At 36.4% G+C, this 12,406-nt stretch overlaps 1 protein-coding gene across 1 annotated transcript in view; it reads right to left on the bottom strand.

Moving 5' to 3' along the window:
* Positions 1-4,836: 4,836 nt before the first annotated feature.
* The window catches only part of LOC149796879 (exosome complex component RRP45-like), a 48,353-nt gene continuing 40,783 nt past the window's right edge, over positions 4,837-12,406 (bottom strand). Inside the window, exon 13 of the mRNA XM_089961530.1 lies at positions 4,837-8,497. Within this exon, the coding sequence (XP_089817656.1) occupies positions 8,416-8,497 (82 nt within the window). The 3' untranslated portion in view covers positions 4,837-8,415. The remainder of the gene's footprint in view (positions 8,498-12,406) is intronic.

The raw sequence follows: 12,406 nt of genomic DNA, 5'->3' as shown, positions 1-12,406 counted from the left end.
ATCAAAAATCCAAATCACACACACCCAGCTAAGTGACAACCAACTTCAAATCATTGACTATTTATTTTTTTGCAGTATTCTTGCACTTGATTTACTATGGATAAATCCTATTACCTTGATGTCTGTATTCTTGTAACACCAGATGAATTAAAAAACATGAGTATGCCTTTACATTGATATACTTTACAAGTATAATATGAAAGAGCTTGAATATACCAGTTTCACACTAAAAAGTAATGATCTTGTGTTTTGAAATTTCAAAATGTTCAAAGTGTTCACAGCTGTGAAATTTATATTATATCCTGACCTTGACTGTACATGTGTATACCAGTTTATTTTTATTTCCAATAACCAGTTAAACAACACAAAACAGCTTAAGTAAATAAAGTGCAAAAATACAAGTGTTGTGTAAAGCATTTTATATCCAACCTTGAATTCTGAAGCATTTAAATACGGTCAGGGCAACAAGATAAACAGTATAGACATGCTTAAATACTTAATGGAGCTCTTTTTACGAAGTCTGTTTTGTGAGATGTAATTATTTCCCTTGTAAATTACATCTTCAAAATAACCCTTAAATTCTATAATACCATGTTATAAAAAGCTGACATTTTTTTTTAAGTCCATGATTTTAGTGATAAGTAACTTAAGAATGTGCAAAATTAAGTGACCATGCTTCATTCTGCATGCCACTTTTCTGATTTGCCAGACTAGATGCAAGTTTTACCTTTAAACAAATAAACTAATTTCATGAAGTTTTAAGTAAAATAACATTAAATAGTAGAAAAATTAAGGAAAAGGTATCGTTTACAATGATTCTTTTCCACTTTTATATATGGTCCTTCTCATTAAAAAGAACCCTTGTTTCTACTTGAAGCAAGATCAAAACATTACATCTCTACTATAATCATAATGTTTATTAATTTCAGAGGTATAATATAAAAATATTTTTATGGTTCCATTTAGCATGCCAATTTTCCATTTCAAAACTTCACTGCATACAAGACTGACATGTACAATGAAGAAAACAAAATGGTGCTCCAGTTGAGGTCAAGAGAATGTGCAGAAAAAAATCAATTGTCTATATTGTCCAAGTTGGAAATTTTTTCTTAGGAACAAGCAACTTTTGCAAGGTTACATGTCTGTGGACAAGTAAATTGTGATGTGTAACTTGAAAGGGAAATGGTTCCTGTTTTGTCTGAGCAATGCTTACACAAGGTTCTATTTGTGCTTGCTAGCGCGTAGCTTACGGGTGTGTTGTATGCTTACATAGTGCATGTTGAAATGTATCAGTTAGTACTGAAACCAGATGCAGTTTCTGTGGATACAACCAATGAAAGTAATTATTACTGGTTTATGTGATATCTTTTGTTTATTACATCAGAAAGAATTTCACTGGCTGGTGAAATTTGGACTCCTTGAAATCATACGTGACTATGATGAATTTTCCCGGGAATGCATCTGGGTGGATCATTTCTTATAAAGCTATGGTGAAAAGTTGAATGAAAAGTCAACAAAATGGTTAAATTAAAATGGACTTATAGGGAATATGATAAAGATAAGAAAGAAGTGAGTTCAAAGATTCTTGGCAGCAGGATTTTCCTTGGGTAGAGGACAACGAAGATTGAACAATAACATTTTGTAATATATGCAAGAGATATCCCTCAACTGCAAACAATTCCAGTGCATTGTTTGCAGGACAGGATATCAGAAGGAAAGACGCTCTTATCACAAAAAAATTGCAAATAACAATAAGTCTCTGTAAAGATTTTCTAATGAAGAACCAAATCGGAGAAAAAAGTTGTGGGTGATTTGGACATGGTTATCAATACATACAATCTGAACCAAACCAAACGTTATAAGCTGTTTAACACAGCATATGCCATAACAAAGCCAGCAAAATCTTTTTCCAAACTCTTTCTTTGTAAGGCTCAAAATAAAAATTGTGTTGAACTTGGAAAAGATCACATCAACAGAACTGCATGCAGAGATTTCGTCAACAGTATATCTCATGTTCTACTGAAAAATGCCAATAAACAAATAATCTTCTGAACTTCATTCTGGGTCTCTAAAATCAGAGTCTAGCTGGGTTGCTGGTTCACTCACCCTCATTCAACCTCAAGCATTGTTCATGCCCAGGACATATAACAAGTTGATTGTAACATCTCCATTAGTACCATGCAGACGTCATGGACCTACATTTTACATGTTACCGAGTTTTGGAGTATTAAACTTTTGCATCTAGATCATGATCAAATAGGTTTTATACCTAAAATATTACACTTGTATAAACATTGCTTATGTCAACAAAGTGGATATGTCTACAAAGCAAATTGACATGGTCATGTTCTCTTGTTACTTCCAAAATTGTCAACTTCAAGATAATAAATAGCATGGGTACGTGGGAAAGCCTGCCAGTAGCTTCTCGTGGGTCAGTGGTTCTTCCCGGGGTTTTCCAGTGGTTTTTCCTCCACCAATTATACTGGCCGCCTTGTATAGCCTATCTTATGCTGAAAAATGGCATTAAACCCTAGAACAACAAGAAGAAGATAATAAAAATAAATTTACATGACAATCTGCCAGTTCTGACCCATACGCAGCAGCTACTGATCAATCAAAAAGAATTGATCATTGTGATCCTCTTTTAACTACTCATTTTCATGTGTCTAATCAGGGTGACAAACGACAATCATTTGTTGTTGAACAGGAAAAAGATCCTGAGATCTGTTCATTTCAGAGTGCTATAAGCAAAGCTGACTCCGAGATACCAAATTGCTATAAAAAAAATTGGGGGGGGGATGTCCTTATGAGAAAATAGAGACAGAGGTACCTGCTGATAACGAGGGGTCAGTAAGCTATCAAATTGTGGTACCTAAATCAAACAGACAGCAGATTCTTAAGCTCTCAGATGCAATCAGTAATGAGAGATAGCCATGCATTCTAATATTCTGCAAGGTGATCTTGCATCTAATGGCTTAGTACCTATATTTCCAATCCATGTTTCACCAACCTTGTAATACAAGCTTATATCATCAGGACTTTGGATGGATTCAGTAATGAGCAAGAACCATACATATTAACAAGAAAATCTTTCTTCTGATTGACAGAGCTTGTTACCCCACTTTAAGATATTTCTTATCTGATTTTGAGCATACTTGGAAATCATGTGTATACTATCAAGATCTTGTATAATTTCAATAATTAATGATACACACATATTTAGAAGATGATTTTGCATTTGATTGGCTGATTTAGTTTTGTTTTGTGGTGTTTAATGCCATTTTCAGCACATGATAGACTATGCATAGTGACCAGTATATTTAGTGGAAGAATTCGAGAAAACCACAGGAATTACCAAAAACCCATGGGAAGTTACTAGCAAGCCTTCATTCATACCAATGCTGGTTGAGCTGAAATTCAAACACAAGTGGAAATAGATGAGATGTGTGAGTGATAGTTAAAGGTGAGTGGTTTACACCACTTTGCCACCAAGGACCCTATAATGGGATATGTGTGTGTGTGTGATTTGGATTTTTAACGGAGCTTTAACAATTTGTAAGTCATATTGCTACAATGTTTGCACTGTGGCAGCTTATAGTGATGTCTAGCACTGGGGCATCATGCCACAGACATGTAGCACAATGTCCCACCCAGTCACATTATTCTGACACCAGGCCGACCAGTCCTAACACTAACCTCTTAATGCTTTGTGCCAAGCGATGCAGCTGTTTGTACCATTTTTGTAAGTCTTTGGTATGACTCGGCCGGTGATCAAACCCATGAACTCCTGGATCTGAGGCAGATGCTCTAACCACTAGGTCACCGGAGTGGTCCATAATGGGGTAAACAATACCTGGCTCACTTGGGCCTCTGTGTTACGGATTGCTGTGAAACTTGATGCATATTATGGTCCTCATTTAAAGATGTACATTTTTTTAACAAATGCATTTCTGAATACAACTGATATTGTAGTTTTTAGTGGACTCCTGTGAAACTAGTATATATTGTTGGTCATCATAAAAAATATGCATTTTGACCAGTCATTGTATTTTATCAATATTCATAAGAGTTCTGCCCGTTTTTGAAAACAGTCATTTCCATTAAGGATTAGGGGTGGGGGTGGGAGTGGCTGGGGTATACTTAGGTGAGACAATTGCTCATTGATCCTCTAGCCTTAATAGACCTGTTTAATATCAATGAATGATATAAATTTGAAATTTTACCAATGAATTTTCAATTTTTTGCTCACTATGGCTTTACATGAGTTTCAGAAATGTAATAAAATCAGGTACCAATAAAAGAGTCTCCATTCCACACACAGTTCTTTTGTTGTTGTTGTTGTAGGGTTTAACGCCATTTTTCAGCACAAGATAGGCTATACATGGCGGCCAGTATAATTGGTGGAGAAATAACCCTGGAAAACCCCGGGAAGAACCACCGACCCATGACACAAGAAGCTACTGGCAGGCTTTCTCACGTACCAACGTTAGCCGAGCCTGAGACTCAAACTCACGCAGACAGAGGTGAGATGGCAGTGATCCGTAACAGTGAGCGCTTTAGACCACTCGGCCACCCCAGTTCTTTGGTAGTGTATACAGTATTTCTTCTGCAGTATCTCAGGTAATGGACAATAAGCCATCTTGCTCTAAGCAAGACTATAATTAGGGGCTACTAGTTCTTCTGTACAATTGCCCAATTGTGCACAAAAAGCCTTGTTACATGCATCCAATGATTTGACATACAGCTTTTTTATCTCCACAAGATCTTGAAAGAATTTTGAACATTTTTGGCACAATATCTAACATGGTTACAGGCATTAGAAAAAAAAATCTTAAATGCAATAAATAATTTCCTTTATTTCTTTAAAATCATGGGATTCTTTCCAAAAATGCTGTAAATTCATTATTTTTCTTTTGGGTACAAAAATTTCTGTATTATTCATGGTACCTAGATCCAGCAAACAATTATCATACCCTTCCCAAATCCACAAATTTATTTTTTCGGATTTGTTTTTGTTGGTTTTAATTGCACATTTAAAACAATATTTACCAATATCATGCCAAGAAAACTGAGTGAAGTTTGTTTTCCAAAGCACGGACAGGCAGACAATACTGAGAATTAATTCATGAATTTGGTAAGAATTGGAACAAGCTGTGTTCCTCTATAATCAGACGAACAAAGCAAATGGTTGACCCTAACTCAAATATGAGCTGTGTATGCAACAGCATATGGGAACTTTACAGGATGTACAGTACCCACTCATCAAGTTTCATGATTCTTGGTAGAACAGTATGCATATAATATGCCAGAAGCTGGTGTGGTAACGAGCTAAATAAAAAAACTTAAACAAAGCCAGTCAAATCTGAAATATAGGTCACAATGAGCTTCTTTTGTTGTAAGGATAAGCACATCATCAGCAATTTCTAGGATGAACACTACCCGAGAAATAAACATCAACACAAAATTCAAACCAAGTCAGCACATCATCAGCAATTTCTAGGATGAACACTACCCGAGAAATAAACATCAACACAAAATTCAAACCAAGTCAGCACATCATCAGCAATTTCGAGGATGAACACTGCCCGAGAAATAAACATCAACACAAAATTCAAACCAAGTCAGTAAAGTGTACACTATGGATCATAATGACCTACTCACTGAATTTCATGATTCAAGATAAGATAGCATGACATAGCATACCAAAAACATATGTGGTCATGAGGGAAATTTAAACCTAAGTCAATGAAAGGTAAAATATAGGACAAAGTGACATTTTTGTAAGGATTTGGTACTAAGGGAGATGCAGACCTGCCAACCCTCATAATTTTGGCATGAATTTCACAACTCTTGATGGCGATTCACAGATTCATGCTGCATTCAGAAAATTCTCAAATTCCCAAATTCTCAATTGTCAGGAATAAAATAAATTTTATTCATTAAGTGCTAGTCAAAACAGCAGCAGTGATCACCGATACCCATTACTGTCGTGAATTGCTAGTCGCGATGTTAATAGAACTGTATCCAATTGTTACAGTACGCCCTGTAGCGAGCATTGTAAAGTGTTTTACAAGTATTCTTGAAGAAAACCAGCAAGTGCTGACACCACTAATCGTTCACCATTCGATGTTTCATTTTCTGGATTAATACCATTTCGCAGTTAAAATCTTTTCACCTCCATGGAAAAAGATTTGTTTTCCACAGAAAGGGAAGTATAGATTGGATTACACCAAAATTAAGCCTAGCTTTCAGCCATCAAACATTGAGGTACATCATGCTTTTTGTACAGTGGTGTGCTGCAAATTTTACAATTGGGAATGTGCACAAGGGCTAGTGTTGTTGCTTACAATTTACCTGTCATGCATGTATCATAAAGTAATCTTATGATATAGTACATATATGACATAAATTGTAGGCAGCGATACAAGCCCTTGTGGGCATGTGGCAGAACAATGTGAAAAAGAACACTGCTATTGCACCCCCAGCAGATTTCAGTTTTGGAGTACTTTAAGCCACCTACTCATGTCCTGCACGCTACCAATGCTGAAGCATTGTTTGTAAGCTTTCTCGTTGGACATAAAGTGCCTTTCTCAGATGGAGATCAGCAACAGTGACAGTAAAAGTTTATTTCCTATGTGAGGAAAATTAAAACGAAATTTGGTGCCTCCTTAGGTTGTGAAAATGTGCAATAATTTTAGTCACCAAGATTTATCAGCAGGCAAGAATCCTGAACTGTTTTGAAAACAAATTTACCATGGTCTAATTGAGGAAGTTCAAGTCTGCCACAGCATCATATCATGACAAATAGCATGAAGTTTTTGTATTTCAGTAAATTTGTCTGCAAATGAATTTGTACATGCAATCAGTGTAAATAATATGTTTATGTTTTATTTTGGGATTTTCATATGATGCAGTACTGACATTCGAAGTGGATGGAGCTAGTGTCATGATAAAATTTTTCACTAATTGTGTTCAAAATTCACTAATTTTTATCCCACTTTTCACTAACTGCAAGTCTAAAGAGTTAGCAGCTCTGGAGATATATATAATCCTCTACTTTATTGATTAAAGCAAGGAAAGTAAAGAAACAAAATGTAACCAGTCAGTGAAGTGTGCATTATTGGTCACAGTGACCTACTTTTTTAAGCTGGTGTAGTACTCATCAAGATACAACTTCACCAAGTTTCATGGTTTCAAGTGCAGCAGTATGTATACAAGGTGCCAGAAACCTATTAGGTTATGAGCTAAATGCAAAACCATAATCCAAAATGGAACATTGTAAAATTTAGCTCACTGTGACTTTCTTTAAATTTAAAGTTGTGGTACTAACAGAGACACATGTAATCAACTATTTGATTATTCCTCCACAAAAAGAGCTTGAGAATAAACAAAAAACTCAAAATTCAACTCAAGTCAGTGAAATATTAAATATGCAACTCAGCGACCAACATTTGTGTGTAGATTCATTAGAAATGCATCACCTCACAAAAGTGTAATTAATCTATGTATAACTGTGTATATACAAGATGCGAAAAATACAATGAGCTAAATGCACAACTTAACCAAAGCCAGTAAAATATGAAATGAAGGTCACACTGACTGACATTTTGTTTTTGTTGCAATCATGTGGTAATAATAGAAAAATATACAATCACCTTGTTCAATGATTCTTGCATGAACAGAACTTGAGAAATAAACTTACAACACAAAATTTAACCAAAACTAGAGAAGTGTCAAACAAGGGTCACAGTGACCTACATTTGTGATGAACATGTAGGACTCATTACGATGCATTCATTCATCAAGTATCATGACTCTAGGTATGACGAGATCTATATACAGGTTTCAAAAAGAAACTATCTGATCATGAGCTAAATGCAAAACTTAGCTGAAGCCAGTACAATGTGAAATGTAGGTCCCAATGACTTACATTTTGTGTAAGGGTTGTATACCAACAGACATGTATACAATCATCTAATTTAATGACTACATAATTTACAAAGCTTGAAAATTAAGGCTAAAACACAAAATTGAATCTAAGTCAGTGAAGTGTGAAATGTGAACCACATTGACTTATTTTTGTGATGAGGGTGTAGTTTCCATCAAGATGTATCCTCTTACCAGATTTCATGATTCCAGGTATAACAGTGTGCAAATAACATCATTTAAACAAACTGAAATATAACCAATAATGTAAAAAACTAACATACAAAGTAGCCCCTCCACAGGGGCTGCTGCTGTCAAACATACAGCAAACTGTTACCTAGGACCAAAAGAAGTAAGAATGGCTTAAATTCAGTAAGGCTGTACACATGTACATGCTTTTATCTGTGGTGATGTTGTTGCTAGGAAAAATGCAGACAAACAAAGAATGAAAAAATTACATTGGACAAATTATAATTTCCATAAAAATATTTATTCTTTAGTGTATTTTCTTCCTTTTTTCTTCTTTACACCCCCGGTCTTTGTCTGCATCTTCTGAGATTTTTGCTGCTCTCTGAAATGGATTGAATGGAAATGCTTCAATTAAGTCCTGTCCTATTAAAGCTTGCATGATAATACACTGGTACCTTTCAAGCCAAAGTAACCTCTTATTTATTGACGGGTCTTTCCTCAGCACCAGAAATCCAACTCTAACAATTACTAGTTTGGGATCAAGATCAACTAACAAAGTAAGAAAATATCAGAAAAATGCTGACTGAGATTAAAAACTTGTACAAATACAATACATGATAACCTTAAAAATATGGTTAGTTGTTTAAAGGCATTGTCTGATTGCTTTGAGAATGCTTGAAAAGAAAGATTTAAAAAAAAAATTAAATGCATTAGTAAAAATATATTTTTATAAATTATTACCTTGACCTTAAAGCAACTGAACTCTAATTCAAAAGGATGTTCTTTCTGTCTGAGATCAATACACCAATAAAGTCTTGCTGAATTTTGTCATCAATAATTTAAATTCTGTGGAAAAGGAAACACCTATTTCTCCATCCTCCCAACTACTTAAATGGATGTTATTAAACCAAAATGCTCTGCAACTTTGTTGGCAGTTAATATGAAAAACCACTTCTTCTCCCAATGTTTCTTCTTATTAATGTAGAAGAACTACTACTACCTCGCAAATCCAGCCCTTCAAGATGCTACTTTTAGCTAAAGAAGAGGTACAAGTTATCTGACCACCTAGGTGGCAGTTGTACAGAGTTACCTTCCCTTGATATAGGGACTGGCAGAAAAACCCATGAATATCTTAGTTACTACTGGAGCATAAGGCATGGCCTCTATATGTATGTAACTGCAGGGAGGCTGGAAGTCTGCATGTGTATTATGATTGGCTAATTATTCCCAAAGAAACATATTTTACTAGAAAAAAATAGTTTCTTCTTCAAATATGTTACCCAATCATAATACCTTAAGAGAAATGGTGAAAAGTGGAGGGAGGTACATCGCCTTGTCCGGAGATACCATCTTCAGTCCCCTAAGTTATGAAAGACTGCTTCTAGGCAACCTGACTGTAGAAATCTCCAGTTACCAGTGAGTGGCTTTGAAAAGATAAAATTTTCCCTCCTACAAATCCAGTGTGAGTTGTGAAGCTACATCTTATGAAGCTGTCAAAATGACTTGAAAAGGTGATTTGCCGCTGGTCTAACCTCATGGATTGAAATGCATAACAAATTCAGTTGAGTTGGGAGTTATTTCCTGATATGCACAGCAAATAACCTACTTAATCCAGGAAGAAAAGGGTCTATGCTGTTATATTGTCCTGTCCCTGTTTGAAAGGAAACACAATTAGTGTTATCTCCCTTGACACATGACACAATGGCTCAGTCTTATTAAGATAACACTTCAAAGATCGTAATGGATCCTGCAGGTGTCCTTGAGTGGAAGTGTCCATAGGGCATGTATTTCGCTGATTCTGTCTGCTATTGCTAATGTCATAAGGAAGCATATCTTGTAAGGTGTATTGTTTAACCAGGTTAGTACTCATGATAGGCTCCAACATTTTGGAGAGGAGCTTGGATAAGTCTTTGTTTTGTCTGATATCCTTTTATCCATGATGATGAAAGGTGTCAAATGGTAACCTCTGATTGTGTTTGGTGCTAACTTTTTCTCACTCAAGAACCAGAGAAGGAAGTTAACTATTTCATGTACAGATGCCTGTAGAGGCATAATGTGTTAATGTATACACCACTGTGTACTATTTTTTATTTGGCTTTGTATGCCTTCTGAGTGGAGGGCCTTCTTGCATGTGTGATTCTCTCCACAGCTGGTTGTGAGAACTGTTTATTTCTTAAGGCCTGTTTAATCCAGATGTGCTGGTTCAGTAGCTCTGGGCTGGGGTGAAACAACTGCCATTGTGGTTGTTTTAGTAGATAAGGGAAATTCTCTATTTTCCTTGGAATTTCCATTGTGAGATTGATGACTGAGCTCTGACTTCTCCAATCTGAGTGTTGTGATACTCCAATTCTCTTGCTTTTTGTATCACCTTTGGAATCAGGTGTTGGAGAGTAGGTAGTATGTATCCAGACTGTTCCAATCTATGGATAATGTATCGATTGCCCAAGCTTTGGGATCTGGGAATGGTGACACAAAAGTTAAGAGCTTGTTATTCCACCTTGCCACAATCAGGTGCACAATTGGTTGATCCAACTGGGTGCGTAACTGAGTGAATACTGAGCAATGGAGAGACCATTCCATTTGAATAAGCTAACTGTAAAAATACAAAGAATCTACTACCTTAGACGTCCAAGAATATGACAAACTTGGAGGTGGGTTTGTTGTTGACAACCCATTTTAGAAAGTCGCAAACTAGTACACAAAGGACTGGGGACTTGGTTCCAACTTGTTGTTTGAGATAAGTCACCACTGTAGAGTAGTTGGATACAATGAGAACTTGCCAGTTAAAAATTCCTGCCAACAGCGAATGGCTTCCCAAATGGCCTTCATCTTGAGGACATTGATATGCAGATGCTGGTCCTGGGGAGACCACACTCCAGAGGTTTAACAAAAAGACAGTAAAAGCAAGGTGGTGGCTTTGAATGGGTTTGTTGGAATGTTTTGTAGCTGATGGGACTCTGGACACAGAAGGAGGTGTTTTGAAAGTGAAGCAGATTCTTTGAAACCACTTGTGTCCAAAGATTGTTGTGGCAAATCTTGTCCTATTTGGCAGCAGAGAATGGAAACTTCATCCTTCTGGGATCAGTGGGAAGGGCAGTATGGAGACAATGTCACTTTTTGAGAGATGGAGGCAGTCATGGAGAGAAACTTTTGGCATAAGCAATCAACATTTCTCTGTTTTCAACATGAGGAACTAAGATAGGACAACTTGTCAGAGACTTGTATTTGAGTCATGTCCCTTGGTTCCTTATGTAAGTTTCTTAAAGCATCCCTGTCCAGGGTTATAACTCGCAACCTCCAGCATCCGAGGTAGAAGTTCTTACCGCTAGGCCATCGGAGCAGTCTCACATCATAGTGAAATCAACAAGTGAAGAAAGCAATATTCATAGGATGGATGTTGTCTGAGTCATAATGTTGGGATGGATCTTTGGATACTGGATCCACACGACTGTTCCATGTATCGGTGGAGCGAGAAGATACTTTGTTTTGCTTGTTCCCTTGCTGTTTATCATCCAGAGTTGTAGTGTGGAATGCTGGGAAGACAAGGCCGAAAGGTATCACCAGCAATAAGAAGTCCTGTGGTAGTGACACAGGTGCCAGGACTGTCTCTGCTCATGTAGATTTCTAGCGTTTTATAACTAGAGAGCCCATTGCTGATTTATCTCCCCTTTCTGCCAAATATTTCTGCACTGAGAACATGTCAGCATGTAGGCTTATGGTGTCTTTGTCCTTAGTCATGCATTTCTGCACTTTGCCATGATCTAATCTGTAAGACAAATAAAGCAGAACTTATAAACTTGTTGTAGCTCTGCATCTGTCTCTTATTATTGAACATAAAGTCAGTACAGAGCTATATCTTATAGCGTTACCTGGAAAATAGCAATCAAATTTAATGAAGCTATTAAGTGTCCAGGGAAAAACCAAAACAGTTCATCATATACTACCTGTGAGAGGTTCAAGAATGACCTGTACAGGTAAATGCAATGAAACATGGCAACCGGACACTAACTGTATTACAAGAGAAAACTCTCCTGTATGCAGCCAGTCTTTGAGGAATCATACATATAGTAAGAGTTTTCTATAGGTCTCAGTGACTTGCACATTAACATAAATTAAAAAGTACAACCTGAACTTACTGTGAAGTTGCACATGCTACCAGTGTATGTACCTAGGTATAATTAAATGAGTAAAGATGACAAAGTGCTGTAAAATTGTAAAGGCAGAACTTTGTCAATATAGAAAGAATGAATTGTTGCAACTATAGATGGAGTATAATTTCTTTATGAATTGG

The sequence above is a fragment of the Sinohyriopsis cumingii genome, chromosome 6 (assembly GCF_028554795.1).
Source record: "Sinohyriopsis cumingii isolate HCF-2022 chromosome 6, ASM2855479v2, whole genome shotgun sequence".
NCBI classification, from domain to species: Eukaryota; Metazoa; Mollusca; class Bivalvia; order Unionida; family Unionidae; genus Sinohyriopsis; species Sinohyriopsis cumingii.
Note: the sequence above shows the minus strand (reverse complement) of the source record. Positions and strands in the feature narration are given on the sequence as shown.